Here is a 21,496-nt window from a genome sequence, read left to right as displayed (position 1 = left end):
AGGCTCTCATCTCCCTTGTATCATTTGGCACAAGCTGTGTCATTCCATTACCCTAGTTAGTGCTTATGCCAGAACAAACAAAACAAAAATACTGTCACGCTGGGAGGTGGCGAGCAGTTGAATGACTGCAGTATAGCACCACCGGTCACAACCTAAAATAAGCTCAGTAGCTCTCGATAAAAACTTCTGTGAAACTTTCTCATTTTGGTCTTTTAAAATAAGCAGTCAGCCTTTACCAATCTGTGCCTGATTTACCAGAATGGAGAGGCCTATACATGGCCCACCGTGTAATCGAGATCTCTGCGAAACATGAATTATTAGTTTTAGCTAATTTTTACCCACCTAATGCTGTGACAGTAATCAAGCAGGGGTGAAGTGTGTCAGACTGAGAGCTCACAGGACTCATCATGCCCAGCTTCAGTGCTTAGGCAGCTTTCAAGAAGTATGTCATTCTGGAAACCATAGCTGTAATTTACAAAAGTTCATTTATACTTGTTATTGCTGTTACAGTTGGGGTATATTACAGCAGACAAACTCCTGCAGCACCTCTGAGGAGATAAGGACTTCCCATATTCATTTCAGAAGCTCCTGAAGTTGACACTTTCCCATCAATCACTGGCTCTTATAGTTGATGCTTTCGTGTAAGTATTTCCGCACCATTTACCCTCAACCATATTTAACTGCTCTAAAATCGAAGTTTGGCAGGTTTACATCAGAAATGGTCCAACAAAGTTCAAAAAGGGTCTACAACATTTTATCTCAGAGAGTGATCAAGGATACAAAAATAGCTAAGTCTAAATAAATCAGACATTTACACTGTAAAAGGATTACACACTTCCCTCTGTATTTTTTCCATTAGTAATGCATAACTTAGCATATAATTAATGCACTAATGCATAACTGATCATCAGTGGAAAGCAGCATCTAAATAACTTTTATACAAGGTTTAAGACTAAGAAAGGAATTTGATCCCTCCATAGACAGTGACAGGACTGCAGGACCATTGATCCAGAACGCACAGACTGCACTAAATGCATTTTCAACAGTGGAAACTACTCAGTGGCAGCACATGGAAGTGGCACCAGGAGGTACTTTGGAACGCCCAGGCATACTGAATTGCTTTGAATTAAGATCCTGCTGGCATTTAGCAGCTGCAAGTAGTAGATTAACAGAGCAGTTTTTGTGCTTGCTTTGTTGAGAATCTGCTCCAGCTGCAAAGGACAGTCTGATCACTTCTGCAGACAGATTGTAAGAGCTATGAAAGAGCAGATGATACCAGAAAATGGTCTGGTAAACAGGGTGATCAGTTTTGCTAGCCTAAAACCAAGGGCAATTTAGATTAAGATTGCTTCCCTGAACCACCAGTGTGGATCTGTGAAAAGAGAAGGAGCTGGTTGCACTTTCTCTGCATAAGAAAGGTTTTGCAGGCTGATTGTTTGAGAGACCTTTTGAAATGTTCCTCGATAGGGCAGAAGCTGCAAAATGCAGAAGCTTTCGGAAAAATTCTCTCTCCTGAGCAATACCCAGGTAAATAACTCAAGTCAAAGGTAATTTAGGAGCAAAGATATGTGCAGTCAATTAACTGAAAGGGATAGTATACAAGCAATTCATTTTTGTGTAGATGCTTCAAAGCTTCAAGCTGTTACTTGAATTGCTCCTTTAAATCACTAAAATCAGAGACAATAAAGCCACCTTTCCTCCTTGCTAGCATGGGGCAGATTTTCCTACGTGCAAATCATATTTGTCAGAGATACTTTCCCCCTACTTCTTTCTCACTCTCTCCTCTCCCTTCCACATGTGTTTTAAAAAACAAATGCTTATCCTAAAGAAGCCAGGCCCTCCTGCCAACCACAAGCTTCCATCCCACCCCCACCCTCTCCCATAACATGTCACCTTGTTCTTGTGAGAAATGGTACATTCTCCACAGTGCGGATCAGCATGCTGTAGGAGGAGGAAGGCAGCTTTGAAGCATGTGGCGTGCTGGAAAACACTGACATACCCAGCTCAAAACTGGATGACAGAGCTGTTGAAATAAAGCTGCTATGTTCATTAGGGAACAATCCGTTTGTTTGGGTTTAAGTATTTGCTTCTTGTCTCACATTTACTCTCCGTGTTGAGAGATTTTTGGTCTCTAACTGGAGCTGAGGAAGAAAAAAGCTTATCCAAGTTCGTTCAGTATCTTTTCCTGCTACAAGTATAAAAAATATTAAAAGTACACAAAATCAGTTTAGATCTTGAATTTAAGTTTTTGTCAAAACCATCTCCTTTAAGCCCATGTTCAGCAGAACCGTTTCAAAATAAAATGATCGATTTAACATTATCTATTTTTCCTCAAGTTGTGTCAGACAGTTTCAGCAGAGAAGAAATTTGTATGGCTGCTAGAATTATGTAAGTACTTTTCATTTTATTCATTATTTACAAAAACAACACAGCATTCTTTTGCTAATTTGGCTTCATTCACACAACTATTTGGAGATTTTAAGTAAAGCTTGAATCTCTTCTAGTCAAACAAAGCACCTTCATAGTTTATGAGTATTAATGAGGACCTGGACCCAGAGCAAGCACTTCCCCTAAATGAACACCAAAAGATGTTTTTTTCTTTAAAAACCAGTGCATGATACCTTACTGATCCTGACAGAGTGCTCCAATTCTGTGCGCAACAGACATAAAAAGTTAAGGAGGACAAAAAGCCATAACATGTTTGGAAGAACTGTACAAAGAGAACCCAGGGAAATTTGCAAGTTCTACCAGCCACAGATGAAAGAAATGCTTTTCCATATAAATTGTTTTTATCTAGTGCTAGAGTTTGTGTGGGTGCTGTATACATTATATAGATATAGATATAGATATATAGATATAGATATAGATATAGATATGCTGTTACTGAATTCCTGTAACATCTGTCGGATTTTTGCAGCAAAACTACAAATGACTGGTGAGTATTTTGGCAGGAGGTTCCTCTCCCACATTACCAGTCTCACTCCTTTTTTTGACACTGGCTGTGTGACAAGACTCTCAGAGAAGCGCAGGAAATCACTCCTGAAGAGATGGGGCTCACTGCAGCTCCCTGGAGTTCCACTTAAGTACTACCTAACTGTCTTTGCAAAGCCAAAGGAAGAGATTAGCAGGACATTTGTTAGGATGAGACCATTATCATTAAAATTTCTGTAGGACTTTTCCATATTATAAGACAGACATCGGAGCAGAACTGCTAGATAACTTCTGTGCCACTTTTGGAAGCTGTCACTGATTTCAAGCAGAAATCAAGAACCAATTTTCTAGAGGTATATGAACAGTGGGGAAAGAAACAGCTCAAGTAAGTGATGCCTCTGAGCAGGCATATGTTTGTGCTTTCTCAGGGCTTATCTACCACGCTGAGAGGTAAGCAGATGAACAGGAGCGCTAGGAGCAATGATAGTCATCAGAAGGGAGATGGTAATTCACAGTAAGTAAGGTATACATGTCCCTGTATCAACAGTTTGAGATTATACTACTTTACATTCAGTCATGAAAACTGGGTACCTTTCACTGTTCTGGAGGAGGGTGCCTGCATAACTTTGTTCGCTTCCCTTTGCTGAAGAATCAGTTTATTGCTGTGAAAGAAAGTTGTAGAATACTGGAGAATAAAGATGATTTGACCTGTTATTTCTATGTTATAAAAGTGTTAGTGTTAGCATTATTATCCTATTTTTATTAACTGGGAAGAGAATGAAGATGTGCAGCAACTTATTAACGGTGACAGAGCACTACAATGGCAGCAAGCCATAAGCCATGCAGCCATCCTTCACATCCCTCAAAAAAGAAAGCACGTGTAAAAGACACAGCATGCTCTATTCATCCCTACTGTGCATAATCATTCATGCAGGCACAAGCTGTGCACCTGGCTTGACTTATTTAACTTTGTATACTTTCACTTCTTATTTTTATTTATCAGTTAAACAAGTAATATGCAGATTTTCTGGAAAAGAATAGACTAAACCATGTTTAAGATTTGTAGAGATTAATATTTAACTAGACAGATGGACTAAACAATAGAACAAACAGTATAGCTTGGTATCGTAAAAGCAGATACCTGTAAAATAACTAAAATTAATGGCAACAAAACCAGTAAGTTAAAAGGAAACTACTGAAGGGCATAAGAACATCTTGATTCAGAGAAAGGTTCCATATAGTGCAGGAAGCTCTGCATGCTGCAGAGCAATGCTGTGGTGCCCAGCACCTCCTTTTCAGCAGCTAATAAACTAGTGCACCATATAGGGTGTGGGCAACCCAAGCACGAGCTGTTCTTAGGACCCTGCTAGCCCTACATGTATACCTCACGTGCACCCACATAACACATGAGCCCAACGGACGAGGATGCCCCGAAAATTGTCAAGGTCCCTGAAGCACAGCACTGATCCCCACACAGTGGGGATGGAGCAGACTGAGAACACTGCCAATATGCACTGCACTCAGGATGCATCCTAAGGGGGAAGTGCAGCAATACCTAAAGCAGACCAAAATCCTCAACTCCTTCAACTTTGGCTTCCCATCAAGTGACTTGCTGTGTCATGCAGCCTGCAGACAGGACAACATGGGCAGTGTTCCCCTAGGTGCTTGTCAGAAGATACGCAAAGCCATCATACTGGGATGCTTTGCATACTTATCAGTATACAAACTTAACCACATGCGTGGTGACAGCAATTCTAAAATGTTATGGCCAGCACTTTCCATGGGAAATATTCTTCATGTCTGGTTCTGGTAGAATGTGTGACTATAGGGCTTTCCAATGAGCCTGTTAACCTGACGGCCTCAATGCACCCCTGAACAGTCAGAACTGGAAGATGGAAAGTTTGAGAAGAGTGAAGATAGCACACCTTGGGAAAACACAACAAAACAAACAAATAAACAAAAGAAAAAAAAAAAAAGGCCAGGAGCCAGAAGGCTTCAGGAAACAGAGAACAGAAGACACACAGACACTCCTAATACTCTGCTACAACCAATTTCAGCTCCGGCACCTGTTCTAGTTTGCAGGTCTAGTAAATACTAACGACTCTTGCTTGCAGGTAGCTGTACACTTTTTGAACCTGGCTAAGTCTCTCCTCTTCACAATGACCCTTAGCAGAATCTCACAGGCCTACTATTTGTTGCACAAAGAACCAAAAACTTGTGTTTGTCTTGAACCTTGGCTTCATGAAATTCACCTGATCCCTCCTACCTCCTGCATTAGAAAAACCAAGCAATGCCTACTGACTCTCCCTATGACCTTCATGATTTTGCAGAACTTTCTCACCAACCCTCCAAGTTATCTCTTCTCTAAACTTAAAATGCACAGAAGCCACTTCATACTTCCACTCAACCTTGATTGCAAACTCTCAGCCTTCTTTAGCTCTCATCCTGTCATCTCACACAGGATATATCACAACTGCACATAGTCTTTAAGATGCACGCAAATTCTGGATTTGTACTGTGGTAGCATAATCATCTGCTTTGCTTTGTTCTCTGTTCCTTTTCTAGTAATTCCTGATGTTTCCTTCACCTTTTTGGCTCCTGCTGAGCACTAAGATCACTTAAGGGAACTATCTGTTGTAATCCTCAGATCTTCATCCTAAGCAATAGCGCCCAGCACAGAGCCCATCCTTGCAGGTGTAGAGCTCAGACTGTTTTGCCTCATGAGCATCACTTAGCATTCCTCAACACTAAATTTCACCTGCCATTCTATTTATGTTCCATGTAGGAGTATATTAAATGGCACACATCACGTCTAGAGCAGTGAGGCCAAGGAGCAGCTGAAAAAGAAAAAAAAAAAGCATAAATCTCATTCACTACCCAGACCTGATTCACTGAGGAATCATGTCCATCCTATGCGGTGAAAGAGACAGGAGCCCACTGGGAAAAAAAGACATTACTTAAAAACCCCACATAATTATGACAACAGATACATGAGGAAGAAATAAAATTATTTGAATTACCCAAATTTGAACTGCATGACTCTGCAACTGTAATACCACCTCTAGCATGATTAATTGCATCAAGTTACAAAACAGGTGATTCAGCGGCTTGAGCTGTGGTTTGTAGCCTTGAATTTTCATACTGATTACAGGTGGACAGCCTTGCTGCAGCCAGTCTCCTGAGTCTCCCCACCACCCACTTTTCTTGTCAGATTTGCTGCAGAACCTTGTTTTTCACATCACCCAGGAGAATGACCTTTTATGCAGAACCAGCTTAAACAGCTACACAAAAAAGTACTTAAGAATATTAGACATGTTGTTTTTTCCTTTTTCAACATCCTCATGCTTTGATACTCCCTCAGTTGATTGCATACTTGTAGATTTTCTCTCATACTTCAATATGACAAATATTGAAAAGCTGTGCTATTAACAATACAAAAGCAGTAGTTTTTAACTGAATTGGTCCCACGGGAAAAAACTATTTATCACTCTTACTGCAGTTTTTGAACAATTTGGAAACACACTGGAATTAATTCATAAAGCAAAATGTGTCACTGATTCCTTGGCAGTGTCATCTGATTCAAAAGGCAAAGGATATTCATACTTCAAAAAAGTTTACTAAATACATGTTTGTGACAGGTTCATAAAGTTCCTAAACCTGAACTTTACTCTCTTGTGATCACCTAAAGACCACAGGAAGTACATAAGAGTAACAGGAGCACTGATCTGTGTTTATCCAGAAATTATTTTCTCATGATGCTTACTCACCCATCAAGCAAATGACCACAGCTTTAGACACAGTGGGTACAAAACCCACTGAACTCACTGGTGATGAAGTACTGACTTGCATAGGATTTCATGACTGATTTTGAGATTAGGGTCTTCAAAGCAGTTTCTTGACATTCCAACAGTTAAAATGGAAAAAAGGCAGGGGTTAATTTACAGTTGGACTATGCAGAACTATGGAACTGCGGGGTTTGAGTGTCAATGCAAAGTGAAAGTGATTTTGTGGACTTTAAAAAAGTTGCTTTTTATTTGTAACGTGATCTAGGACAGGACTCAGTTCGTGGAAGATATTAATACGGCAAAGGGTACACAGCAAGACAGCAAGCGAATTCTAAACTTAAATGAAATATTTTAAGTTGCACCTCCAGTCAGTAGACAACATTGCTGTTTTCCAAGGAACATATAGTCCACACTTGCAGTAATTTAGCTAAGTACCACTGCTTTTATGTATACCAACCTTGGACATAAAAAAGCTCCATTTTCAAAATAAAATCTTAAATTGTAAGTGAATACAAAAAAAACCCCCAACAAAATACAAAAAAAGGAAGATATCATCTAGTTGTTTAGCAGATTACATATGTGTTACATATTGATCTTTCAGGTTAACATTAAGGACAGAATACAAGAATTCAACCAATAGATGATGAGCAGATAATTCTGATTTAAGTCAGAGGAAAAACTATCATTGGTTTATACCATGACAGTTCAAAATCTCACTGAACAGTTTGGCAATCAACTTAAGAGGACACAAAACAAAGGCACAGAGCTCATATGAGTTTCTTGAAGGTTATGTAGTACAGTATGCAGTCTTCATCTGTTAGGTTTCATGTTTTGTTCTAGAAGATATTTCTGAACGCATTCTCATCCTTTCCTTCTTTCAAGTACACATGGTGATGGTTGCTGGCAACTCCCCAGGACAGGATGGTATATAAACTGCCTAAAAGATTATTTGACTCTTTCGGGACATAAATTGCTTCATCGGCCAAAACTTCCAGACTGCCACAGTGGGAAATGCAACAGGGTGGACGTACCTGAATGGCCTGTCTTAAGCCGTTTTAGTCATTCTTATGGGTCAGTTTCACCATTAATTAAATGTGCTGCATTAAAAATATTTTCATAATAACCACATAACTAGGAGCCAAGGCTCCAATTATCTATGAATGCTGTACTGCAATGTCCGCGCAAGGGGCAGGGTCTCAGACTCAAAACACCAGCAGATTAAAGTAAAAAAACAGAGGCTAGTTAGGACTCAGATTTCTTAAGAAACATTCGCCTTCTGAGACCTAGATATGTTATTGTTACTTCTATTTCATATGGCACATTTTTCTCACCTGGTGGACTCCCATGCCCTGCTGCAGCTGTAGCAATAGCAAAAGCAGAAGCAGGAGAAACTGAGCAGTGGCTGTTGTCAGCAGTTTGTACTGTGAAGGGAACAGACAGATAAAAGTTAACAACTTCTACATACTTGTGTTTTTGAAGTTAAGCAACAATAATACTTCAATAGCACTTAAAATACTCACTAATGTTTATACTTTGTGAACATTTTATGTTTTCATTGCCAGAGGACTTTATATTAAAAGAAAGAAAAACATCATAATCATATTTGTGATTTAAGTTGTTTCCAGGTCAGCATAATTAATGTTGCTATGGAAAAAATTTTTCTATGACATTGTCCAGGTAAGGAACAAGCAGTAATCAAAGAGAAAAAGAGAAAAAAAAACCCACAAAAAAAGACAAAAAAAATGGTAGAAAATTAACCTAAATAAAACATCATGTTACAGAACTAAGCATGTTAACCAACTTCTGATAACTAGATTCACATGTTTTCCCAGGTCACTGCCTAGGATGAGTGCAGTTTGGCACAATTTATCAAATTTTCTCTACAGGGAGTGCTGAGAACATTGTTTCCGACTAGTACTCAGATAGTATGGCACTGTTCCCTACAGTTTCCAACTCCCAAATCTTGCCATCTCACCATAAACATGCCCAATAACAGAAGATTACTATTGGTTTAAAATTAAAGTGTCTCAGCAACTTATTAACGGTCGAGAAGACTCTGGTCTGTTTTTGTTGTTTTAATCCCAGGCATGAAATAAGTGCCTAGAAATCTGGTTTGCATGAGACGGCAGCATTTTCAGTGTTCACGGACATAGCTCACAGCTCAGCTAATGACTTCAAAGAGCCATGTGAGAGCTATTTGAGGAGCTCCAGCTCTCACTTTTCCTCTTCAACTGAGCAGTTTATTCAAATTTTCAAGTGAATAATGTGACACCATCTGTAAATGTTCAGTGTTATACAAAGAAACAGACACAGTCACTCCCCATTGACAATAACGGGTCTTGTGTATGTATGATTATGCATGGTGCCCAAAATACGTCCCCTTGGTAGCCGCAAAAAAATCTGTCAAGGTCTTGAGAGTTTTGTGAGAATATGACTGATCTAATATTAGTCTTGAATTTGGGCACATCCTGCTCAAGGTATGTAAGAACACTTCTTCACACCAACGTCCCGATACACTTCCAAGTTTCTTGTTATTACCATATAAATTAACCAGCTTAATTCACATTGTAACAGGCTGGGGTTTTTTAATACCTGACATTATTCAAGCGTTAATTCTTTTCTAGTATCCTGCAAAGATTACAGCTACAGCATTTAACCTCTTTGAAGTGACTGATAGAGTCAAGAAACATCAGGTTCTTACCTCCTGGTTGGCGATAGCGGAGATGACGTGGTGTTGAAGGGGATCTGCATGGGGAAAGCTCTGTGGTATCCACTGCTGAAGTGCTTTCAGGAATTGTCCGGTCCACTGACACAGATTCTAGAACTGCTGCTTTAAAAGAGAATATATATTAATACTGGTATGATCATTCGTAATTTACAACTCTTTTAAGTATATTATATATTTAAAATTAATATGTAACAACCTCTGTTAATTAATGTACCAATATTTTTCTTATCTTATATGAATGTATTTATAAAGTATAAATGTTCTTTAAAAATATCAAGAGGCCATAGAGAACTACGGGTCTTTAAGATACGCTTTTTTTAAAGCACCAAGTGTAGTCATTGGTTTGTTTCTGGTATGAGTCCCTCTGCAGACATTATAGAGTATATGTGTGATTCAGGACTCCCAGTTTACAGACATCAAAACGTCAAAACATAAAAAATTTGCAAATTATTGGCTTTGAACAATCTGAGCTGTACTGCATTAATAAAAAAGAATCTGTACATGAAAGGGGGCTTCACTGAAAGATAATTGTTTGAAAAATGGCCATTAATTAATAGCACTTAATACCAGTGTTTCAATACCAACCTAATACCTCTAAATACCATTTAACACAAAGTCGTTTATATTTCATCTGTGGCTTGTAGTTGTTTTAGACAGCATTGCTTCTGGATCTTTCCATGAAACTTTTGCATTAAGAAGACCCAGCAACGATTTTCCTCTGGATGGAGTTAAAGGTCTGGGAAAGTTTTGTACCAATGACATAAACATACAAAAGCTCATAAACAAAGAACTTGGTGAAAACCAGCCAAGCTGTCGGTTTTAAAAATAACTTGGATAAGACTGCACTTTAAGTCAGCAGAATATGCAGAGAGATGCATATGTAATACGGATACTTGAACTCACAGGTTTTACATGAGCTAGGGAAAACAATCCTTTTGATTATTCTCAAAATAGATAAACTACATCTAATCAAAAACTGCCCCATGAAATGGCCCAACAGCACTGGAGAGAAGATTACTCCATGGAGGTGTTCTCCTACCAGAAGAATAAAAAATAAATGGTAGAAATACTATTTCTGAAATGAGGGAAAACAAGCTCATAAAATATATCCTACATTTGATATGAACAACAACTGCACCTGCAGCATAAGCACTGAATGTATAAAACATATGTAAAAAAAAACTTTGGAAAACAGAAACTTTGAAAGCGAACAATAACTTTGGAAGTAGGCAAAGAAGGTGGACATTCCAGGATGTAAATGGACAACATTCAAGGAGAGCAACCATCACCATAGTAATATGTCCTGTGGAACAGGATTTGTACAGTTACATTTGATTTAGACAAAGACATAGTTGTTTTCTTGGAAATCCAGCAGTACTAGAGCAACAGTATTAACTATGATGGAGTGGTGGCTCCTAATTAAGCAGTACTGGCCTCCAAACCTAGAAACTCACTATGTATCATAGGAAACATGCAGATTAGCATTGTGTAGTTCTCCTACTACACATTTCCGTTCTCCTCGTACATTTCTTTTTAAACCTGCTCCTCTTCCTCAACATGCTACATGCAGCTGGGTGACAAAAGGACACACCCCTGCAATACAGAGCTATCTAGCTGCAAATTCCTCCAACCTGAGTGCAAACTGTTCAGCAGGAGAGCCCCAAAGGGACTGGAGACACTGTACAGACAGCAATTTAGCATTTATATGAGGCTCTTGCCTTTTGCAAATGTTCCTCATGCTGCCCAGATGACACCTCCAGTTTTGACAGACTAGAATGCAAAATCAGAATACCTCTGCAACAATGCCTAGTGCTAATACTAGTCCAGAATAACCTACTCATTACTAGTTTACTTTACGCTGTAGAGCAAAAAAGTTACACCCGAGACTGCAGTTGCCTGTATACAATTAATTTTAATGCACGGCCTGTATTTTGGGATGTGCTGTGCTATTACATTGATTTAAATGTGGTTACAGTAGCGCACAAGAAGAATTTGCCCAACTCTACATAGTAAATACTGTATTTTCTACATACAAATAATCTGTTATGCTATTAATTTGAAAACATCCGGCATACAGAAATACAATGATTAAGTGTAAGCCAACAGGCATTTTATGAAAGCATAAAGCATGGGCAAGTATAGACTCCTATAATGTAACGTGGCTAACCTGCCTGTTACAAAGATTTTTTCTTAAACAGTAGACCACATTCAAATAATTCCTCTGCGTAATACAACATCAAATTTCTTACCAGGCCACTTAATTCAATTCATCAGTAAGCAGTAGACCTAATGCTTCAATCATATTTTTCTTAGTATATGTTTGGTAATCTTTTCCTTCTTTCCTCTTGGGCTAGATCAATTTTCATTGTTACAGTACTTGCAAGTAAAATTGTCCAACATTTTCTTCAGACCTACAGCTCAAATTCCTCAGACTGTAAGCCAGGTCATGCAAGACCATTTCTAAACATGAATTTTAGGAATAAAATAGCATTTTTTTTATTTCCTCATTTTCTGTTTAATGTAACAACACAAAAAATTACTATATGCTTCTATTCCAATTCAGAACACCATCCCTCCATCCCCAAACACCAATGAGAAATAAGCCTGCACTTATGCATCCTATGGGATTAGAGCTACTTTTCTTGCTTTGCCATCTGTAAGTACAACGATCCCATTCTAGATGCCCACACTGAAGTCTGCATCAACAAACTTTAGCACACTGGAAGCAGTACCTATTCCAAGGTGCCTTACACAAACCCTAGAGGAAAACAGGCATTTGCACATTAATCTGTTTTAGAAATTTAACTTCTGGATGCATAACAACCAGGTGGCACGAATGTCACCAACGTACCAAGTGTATCACATAAATTATTTGTTTGGATTAGTGATGAAACCTTTTTGGAAAATCTAGCCCTGTTACGTAAACAAGTTAAAGCTGTTAGGTCTTCATACCCCTATTTCTTATTAACTTCATACTTTACTCCCTGTGTTATGGTACAACTTGAAAACCTTTCACCTCAGGAACCACAACAGAGAAGGCTATTCTGCCATACTGCTTTTCCTACAGAGAAGCCACAAAGTGGTGGAAACGGACAACACAGTGCAGCTTCTACTAGAGAAGAAAGAGAAAACAGGGTAGTTGGTTTCACACCACAACTTAGGGTGATCAGGAGTAAAAAAAAGGCATGAGACAGAACTTCTCAGTGGTAACGTGATAAAAGCCAAGCCTACCTTAGAGGCTACCCTGTTTCTCAAAAGTAACATTCAGTATTTTGTGGGTATATAATACCTCTTCGAATGCTTCTCCTCAGCTTGTTGCAGAGGTCAACACGAGGGTTCTCCAAGCTGTCCTCTACGGAGCCAGGGCTTTGCTCAGGTGAGGACAGCCCTTTGCTAAGGTCCAGGGGTACTTTGCTACCCGTTGGTGGTGGGGAGGTGGCTGGGCTGTAGGTCGAGGTAGGACTGCCTGCCACAGATGAAGCAGACAGGTCAAGGGCACCAATCCTTGAATTCAGTGGTGAGGTCAATGACAGTTTTCGGGTTCTGACAGGTGAGGAAGTTCTGGAGAGTGGCAACGGAGGAGGAGAAGAAAACTTGCGACAGAGATGCGGTGACTTCCCATCAGCCAGGTACTCTCCTCTGTTGTTTTGACTGGTGGCAAAGAATAACTCCAAAGACCTGAGAGTAAGAAAAAAAAAAAAGGCAACAGACGATAACAAACGCTGAACAGATTTAAGTGAAAATGCTTACTAACATATTTTGTGCAAATCTGCATGTCACTGCAAAATCTGTATGATGCTTAGTCATCAAAACCTGGGCACAAAGCCGAGATAGACTTACCTAAAAACTTACGTCCTATTTACGAAGGAAGAAATTTCTTCTTAGATTATTTATATAACAGAAAATCATGGTAAAAACCCGAACAACAAATGACACCATAGTAATTCCATAAGAAACCCGTGATGGAAGGGAAAAACCCCAGAGCTCACCTGACAGGAATGGAAGTGAAGGGCCGTCTGTATATGTCTGAAAGTTTTTCCAGTACCACAGCTGCAGTAGTAAATATGCGGTAAGTATGTAGGAAAGTATTCAGGAAATCAATACTTAGAAATCGCAAGTCTGTCAGCCGCTCCAAAAGGCGCTCAACGCTTGCATAACGGATCTGGGGTACTTTGCAGGAATTAAGTGTTTTGCTGAAGCAGATATCGATGTCATCTCTATGAAGACGAGCATCGGATCTATAAAAAAGTCAAATGTAGAAATTTTACCAAAAAGAAAGAGTGATTATGGTACAGTAGTAGTACCACTTTAGCTGCTCCTGTCAACATCAAAGCAGCAAATATATATGCATTCTTGTATTTCATCAAAACAAGAAAGCTCTTAATCTGTGGTGATACTGGCTTCTATTCAGTTATATTTTATGCCATAACTGAGGCAAATGACTAATCTACATTTCAAAGTCGACGAAACTATTAATGATGCTTAAATTTCTGAAATGGAACAAGAGGCACAATTGTCCCTTCTTACCTCCTTCAGGCTACTGTGGCCTGCAGTCCAACATTACTAGAAGCTTCCTATAGAATAATAGTGGACTGCTTGGCATCTATTCTGCTGAGATACAGAATAAACTAATGGACTCTAGCAAAAAGACAGCAAAATTAACACCTTTAGGTAAACTTAAGGCCCACCTGCAAGATAACACATGCACTCAGGCTCCAAGAATTACTTTTCCTTTGAAAAAGGAAAAGGAGACAGCATGAAACATCTAAAATTTCAAAGCAGAAACCATGGAGAGGATTTGTTTCAGTGAACTTTTGTTTGGACATCAAAACAAAAATCAATCATTTACATAACGCTACTCATGATGGTTTTTTTCCGAATTCAGTTTTGCTTAATTTTATCTAGTTGAAGGCTTAGTTTGTAAGAAAAGAGGACAGTTACTAAGTAAAGCATCCTTCTATGCTTCCTGATGTTTTCATTAAACATGATTGGATTTTCTTAGAATACAGCATCAAGATATTCCACACACTTCTGCATTACATAAAAGAAACAACAAGAAAATTCTTTAAGTTGGGTCCTCACAAAATGACAAACTGTTTTTATTTCATCCAAAGACATCTGACTCTAAAAGTCAATATGTGCTAAAAATCAGATGAGCAGAATCTCAGAAAGAGAACACCAAATTTGTGTCTGTGGTTGAGATCCCGTATGGTTTTTAGAATTAAGATTCCTTTCTCCTGACGTTGGGATTAAGACCTTGCTGTACTCTACAATCTGAAAACAGATTAATGTGTTTTTAACATTCAGGAGGTAACAAGTCTTTACACACTGGACAGTTCCTGGAATGCAACTGAAGACAATAAAATGCCTTCTTTACAGGGATCAAAGGTACATGCACTAACAGTGCACTCAGCGATGTTATCTCCCTTTCATTTCTAAATATATACAAAGAGAGGAGACGCAACAACTACAGAAGAGGCATTTGAGAAATTTTCATGTACAGAGTACATCAAAGTGAGAGAAATAGCCTAATGACAGATAACAGTAAGCAAGAAAACACTGAGATTTCTATCCCTATGTTCTATTCTTTAGTATTTATATTAGATAATAGTGTAAAACTCATGTAAATACAGTCCTGTAGAGGGTCCAAGAGGTAAAACAGTGTTAAAAACTTGGAATCATGTACAGAAAATTGCTGTCTATGAATAAAAAACACTTCTTACAATAAATGAATTAAAGAATCCAAGGCTGAAGGAAGCAGGTTTATGAATAATGTTGCTACCTTAATGTGATGAGTTAAAATTATGAGAAAAAGTATTTTTTTCTTAAAAATAAGAGAAACAAAGAGAAGAAAAATTTTGACTAATATGGAAAATACCTTGGAAAATGAAACCTGTCTGCAGTAATCTAAATTTTGAAGACATTTTAAAATATATTCAATAAAATTATGAATGGTATGACATAGAAAAGCTATCAGAGAATAAAATTACTCATCTGAAGCGTAACTGAATGCAACTTCACAAATAATAGAAAAATCTGAGCTTTGATCTTATGTAGTCTACTACTGTGAAATGAGTTCACCACTTTGAGTCATCCCTACCATTTCAAGAAAGGGATTTGAAAAAATATATTTGGGGATAGGATTAACTCCCTTCCACAAAAATGAGGAAAAAAATAACTTAAAAGGTTTTATTTTCCAAACACATATTTTCTTTTGTTTTGTCTATTAAAAAACTCCCAACAAACTATTTTGTTCACTGGGGAAAAAAGTGCTGCACTTACTTGATCATATGTGGCACTGTGACTTTAGAATTTTCTTCGAACACTATGGTCATTAAACCATTGCACCTTATATTATCAATGCACTGTGAAAACGAACATTGAAAACTGTTAAAATCAAAACACAGGGTAAGGGGATTTACTTTCACACTTCACATTTTTCTGTAAGGTTAAAGCATAGCTTTTACAGGTTATGGATTGATGGTTACAAAGTGTTTTCATAAACTAAAAACAGACATGCGAGACACGGTGGACTTGCTTCTCTAGTCTTCTGCCTTTGATTTGCACATCTGCAAGTCCATGCAGCTTCACCAGCACACTCCGGGTATACAGCTCAGTGCCCTTGTTTCCAAATGATTAAGTATTTTGAGTTAGCAGTAAAACTTCCTTTGGAGTTCCTTCAAAACTGAACAAAAATAATGTCTCACATTTCCTGAGGGAGTGTTAAGGTTGAAAAAGCCAATACCAGAAGAAAGTTAGAATACTTTATACACAAATGGATACACTAATACCTTAACTTTTACATTGTGCAAAAAGACCAAAGAGAAATAGAAACAGCTTCTAGAGACACACTCGTAAAAACAAATTCCAGTGGTGCTACTGCTGCAAAATATAGCAATGAAGATACTGTCCAAGGACTCCCTTGAGAAATCCTGTATAAATGTTTTGGGCTTCAGGAGCTGGAAAGACACTTCTGGGTCACAGCTGCAACACATACTGCTTTACAAACTACAGGCTGTCCTGTGGCCAGTAGAAGCCTACAGACTAGGGGCACACAAGCCGTTCTTCAAGCCTCAAGGCAGCTCAGTGATGATACACCATTATTTTCTGGTTTGTATTTTCATGTAGTTAACACAGCACCACAAGCCTTGCTCTTGAAGTCAGCAGAGAGCCTGCCAGTGAACCGGGCTTATACACTCTGCAACAAGTACCTTCTGCCTAATACCGCAGGACTCTTGTCTTTATAATATTTTCTAGTTCTAGTTATCAAGCACCGTACGTATGTATTTTTTTAAAAAACTCACCATTTCTTTACAGCAATAAAAAGAGCTTCCAAAAAACATACATAAACAGAGTCTGCTGGCTTTGGAACATCTCACAGCGAAATAATAATCTGTGTTAGATCGGTCAAACAATACAATCCGAGGCCTCTTCGGGTTTAAAATATATCTATATAGCTATACATTTAAAATGTTATCTGTGTAGCTACATGTGGTTTTAAATTCAGGTATTTAAGATTATTTGAAAGGTGCAGCTCATTTCACATTATGTTGTATCAAATTTTTACCTAAAAGCAATGAGAAAAACACATCTAATAAAAACATCATTTCTCCCATGTGAACTTTAAATGTTGTAAAGAAGCCCTTAGCACCAGTCATGAAACTGCCCGAGGTAATTCAGCACCGTTATCCCCAGCCTGCATACGCCTGGCATTTATCACTTCCCTGACAGACACTATTATTTTAGCTAAAGAATGAGTGTAATGGGGATCTAGGGTCGAAGGACAGCAAGCTCAACCTGGAATAGGGAAGGCTTCTTCAGCATCAACAAAACCCATGCATTTTTCATGAGAATTGTATGGTTTGCATGAAAAGAAACATAAATTCAAGAAGCCTTACTAGGAATAGATACATAAACATGATTTTTATGTCTGATGCATATATAATTTAATAAGATGCAGAATTCTGGACACCAAGACAAGTGCTGTGACTGAACAGCAACTACATGTATACTTTTTTTAACTTGTAAGCACAGGCAAATACCATTTACTTAAAAATACTTTTTGTATGCCCTTTTTGCTAGCATAGTTCCTATGTTCTCCTTGAGGGTTATAGACAGGGTTAAAACCAAAAAATCCTTCTGGGCAGGCAATTCAGTAATTTTTTATGGCAACGTTTCTGCTGGCAAAGGGTTCAGTCAGAAACACAATTTGGTTTTCAAGAGACCAGTGGGCTCCATTGTTCTCATGCATTATCCAAATATTCACCCCAGGTTTTCTTTCTCCAGCAGAAGACAGGTGTCGGGCGTTAACTTTCCTCTTCCTTGCTCTCCAGAAGCAATATAAACACTAAGTCAACCAAGTTGATTGCTATTTGTAAACAGTGGTACCCATTTGTGCCCCAAATGTCTCTTCAGTCTGCACATCTTGTGCCCCTTCTTACTCCTTTTTTTCTTTATGCTGCTGCTTAGCCCCTCAGCTTCTCTTGCTTCCCTGCCTTTGTAAGGCTGAAGAAGCTTTTCCAGCCTCACAATGCTAACAGTTCTCCATTTTCTCAGGCTTTTACTTATAAGCTCCCGTTAATTGTCAGCCCTGTATCTCTTCAGAATACCCCTGTCTCCAAAAGCTGGGCAATCTCCCCTTCCTCAAAGAGGAATCAAGGGAGAAACCCTTCCGTTTCCCTGGCAGTCTGGCCAACCCTTTGCTCTCTCAGCTGTATGCAGCTAGTCGTGCTTACCATCCACCTTGCTAAGACACTTCCAAGTTTTGTAGACACGCAGCTTTCAAGTCAGCTGTGGAGCTTTCCAGCTCTTCCCTGAACACCACAGTAGCATTGTTTGGAGCTGCAGTGGTTTGGAGAAGAGCTGACCTTTGACGGCAGACCCGAACTGTGATCTCTGGTCTACATGGGCTGCAGATGACCTCATTTAAATTTATTACTGTTTAAGCTAAGAATGGACTTATCCCTGGGTGTCCCATGTTCCTGGGCAGCTCTTAAAACAGTCTTTCTTCCCCAGAAAAATAATTCCAATGCTTCTACGTTGCAATGGAACATAATTTACTGAAAATCCATTTTGTAAAAATTTCTCCAACCAGATCTGTCTTGTACGCGCTAAGCTGCATCGTATTCTGAGATTTTTATCTTTGTATTTTTGTCCTTTGAAAAAGTTAGTCCAGAAGAAAGTAACTCAGAATACTTATTTGTAAACAATTTCTACTCATTATGAAGATAATTCATCTGGAGATGTTGCCAGCAATGGCGGCATCTTTAGAAATCTATCAAAATTCCACAGTGATATTTGTCTAATCAACTATTTATCTTGACATTAATAGAGGATAGCACTCAAATTCAGAACTATGAGATACCTATGTACTTGCTAGTTGCACACATAAACAAAACTCAAGAGCTTTAATTCAGATCTGATTAGTTGAAAGTTCAGATTTTTCATAATGCATTTAATTTTGTTCCCCAGAGATTCCAATAAAAGTCTGTCTATTAAGACTTCAGCCAAAAGCACCAATTTTCTTTTTTTTTTATCCCTGACATTAAAGTATTTTAACCCCCCATTTTTGTTCATTCACAATAAAAACAGTTCCTGCACACTGTCAGAATGCTTAGTAATTACGTGTAATAGTTTGTTAGTACTCTTTTCGGTGATCTTATTTTCTCACTGCATGGGTTATGATTATTGAAGTGGTAAATTATCATTTTCACATCCAGGGCTCTCAGTTGTTTAAGTTATGAACAAGCAAGTACTATCCTTCTCAAATCAAAATACATATCTGGACGGGCTCTCCTTAGATATAAAAATTACTACCATTAGTATTACGTTTGTGAACTGACAATTTTGTATTACATATCCATCTCTCTCACTGAGAAACACATTTCACCGATGACTCAAATGTAAAGTCAGAATTTTGAGGAAAGCAGGTAACACTAAGGGGTTTTCATATGTATTACAGCACCTCAGCCTTCAAGAAAGCAACAATCCTCTCGAGTTAGTTTTCAGAAGTACAAAATAAACTAAGATCTCCATACAAGATAAAGAATGCATTAAGCTACCTGACTTATATCACTTGTCCATGCAGCCTTCTCCTGTCGTGATGGGGCTAAAAGGACAACAGTAAAAGGAGGAGCGTCCGTAGGTTCAACTACAAGCTTGAAATCAAGGTGTCCAAACACTTGTCCAGAACCTTTTGCTTTATAGCCAGAGCAGGGGAGAAAAAGTCAAAATGTGAGACTTCAAACTATAAGACAAAGAAATTAGTGGTTTGATTTAAAACGGTAGTTACTTTAAAATACCTCTCTGACAAAAAGCTAATCCAATCGGGGATCCAAAGCTCCTTTTGTTTTTCATATACACCAGACAGAAAAACAGTTGCAAACATGCAATATTGGGAGTTGCTACACATTGCTTTTAAAGATACCGAATACGGCTGAAGTCATTCTAACACTCTCACTGATACACTCTCAGCATACTAGAAGTATCACTGAAATGAATGAAACTACTTCCACAATTCCATTGTAAAACTTGCCTAGAACTGCAGGAAGGAAGCCAAAATGAGTAATAATAAAATCAGCTTGGGACTGTGTTTTGTTATTTCATTTGAACAAGCTTGCCATTGAGATTTGTAAGGAGTCCAAAAGAAAAACTTTCCACTAATTCCGCCAACTCTCTCAACCCCTGTGTATTTAAGAAATGCAATTATCTGCTTCTTCTTTTAAGGCATATATTTTTCTTTCTGAGATCCTCTGGGTAAAGTTGTATACAAAAGTCAGCAAATAATTTGTCACATTCCTTCAGCCAGTGTACTTGAAAATCCTATGTGGGCTGTCAAGAGCAAGAACGTAACAACAAACCCTTAGCCAAGCCACCATGTCCATTATTAAAACACCTATTCTACTTTATCAGTTTAACACTGTGTTCCTCTGGTTTCATGAAAGCGGAGAACATACCAATTCGCTCTTATGAAAAGTAAACAAAGGGTACCAATTTTAAGAAACTAGAAACTGCAATTACTGCAAACAGCTGAATTTAACTTACAATCATCATCACTCGTGTCTGTCTCCTCGATCAGTGTGCACTCTATTAAAGACAGAACGCCACCTGTCTATGAAAACAAAGTACATTTTTCACAAATTTTGACATTTGTTCACATTTGTCAATACAGTTATCTTTAAAATTTGATATACCTTAGTCTAAGATTTCACATTACTCAGGGCTCTGAGGAAGATTCATCAATTCCATGATGCATATTTTGCCTAAGAACTAAACTCAGATAGATGAAATATAAAGTTTTGCTTAATCCAACATCAATAATATACTCAAATGTAAAAAATTTCTTTCAGTTTTACCACACTATAATTTATCCCACATACAGACTTGTTCACAAGTTTCAAAAAAGGTAACTAGAATTTCATCCTCTCCTGAATTTAAATCAAATACATACAAGATCTTTTTTAAAAGGTTCAGTTATACTCTATTTACTTTGCAAAATACTGGAACTGTTTAAGGGGTGCAAAGTGAGAAAGCACATAACCAGTCAGAAATGTCTTTGCCAAGTTAAAATTCTATTCAACATAATCCATCCTGTCAACTCATAAGCCAACATTACAAAAGCCTAATTCTCAGCAAATATAACAAGAGTGTTCTTAGAACAGCTTTCAGTTTAAGACAATGTGGTGTTCAGGAAAAGAGAATTGATTTTTAAAATAAATTTTATTAAAGCTCTAGAAAAAATTCTTTGATAATTCCACAGGGTGGTACTGGCTGATTTATGCATTGAAAACTGACTTACATTCAGTGCTAGCTTATACAAACATACACGCAGATGTGCTCTTTCTGACCCCCAGCCTATTAGAATTACATGGTTCTAGGAAAAAAACTGTAGTTAGTAAGAACTTTGGCTGAATTCTATTACATGCAATGAGAAGACAAAGCAGCTAACTACTGTGCATCACCTCACTTCTGTTTATAGCAACACATGCACATCTCAGGTTAAAGCCATAAAATAGCATCACTGAAGCTGTTCTCATTTTGTAAATTGAGTTAC

General features: G+C 38.1%; 1 protein-coding gene across 2 annotated transcripts in view; it reads right to left on the bottom strand.

The window, feature by feature from the left end:
* The window catches only part of RASGRF2 (Ras protein specific guanine nucleotide releasing factor 2), a 131,823-nt gene that overhangs the window by 45,853 nt on the left and 64,474 nt on the right, over window positions 1–21,496 (bottom strand). The window contains exons 11-17 of one of the 2 annotated variants that reach the window (XM_040580614.1): window positions 20,488–20,554; window positions 19,506–19,642; window positions 15,727–15,809; window positions 13,434–13,682; window positions 12,734–13,122; window positions 9,418–9,546; window positions 8,048–8,137 (exon numbers count right to left, since the gene is read on the bottom strand). In XM_040580614.1, coding sequence (XP_040436548.1) covers window positions 8,048–8,137; window positions 9,418–9,546; window positions 12,734–13,122; window positions 13,434–13,682; window positions 15,727–15,809; window positions 19,506–19,642; window positions 20,488–20,554 — 1,144 coding nt within the window. The remainder of the gene's footprint in view (window positions 1–8,047; window positions 8,138–9,417; window positions 9,547–12,733; window positions 13,123–13,433; window positions 13,683–15,726; window positions 15,810–19,505; window positions 19,643–20,487; window positions 20,555–21,496) is intronic. The other variant, XM_040580615.1, reaches the window with a different exon arrangement.

Source organism: Falco naumanni, chromosome Z (genome assembly GCF_017639655.2).
Source record: "Falco naumanni isolate bFalNau1 chromosome Z, bFalNau1.pat, whole genome shotgun sequence".
Taxonomy (NCBI): Eukaryota; Metazoa; Chordata; class Aves; order Falconiformes; family Falconidae; genus Falco; species Falco naumanni.
This window is presented reverse-complemented; position numbering and strand designations above follow the sequence as displayed.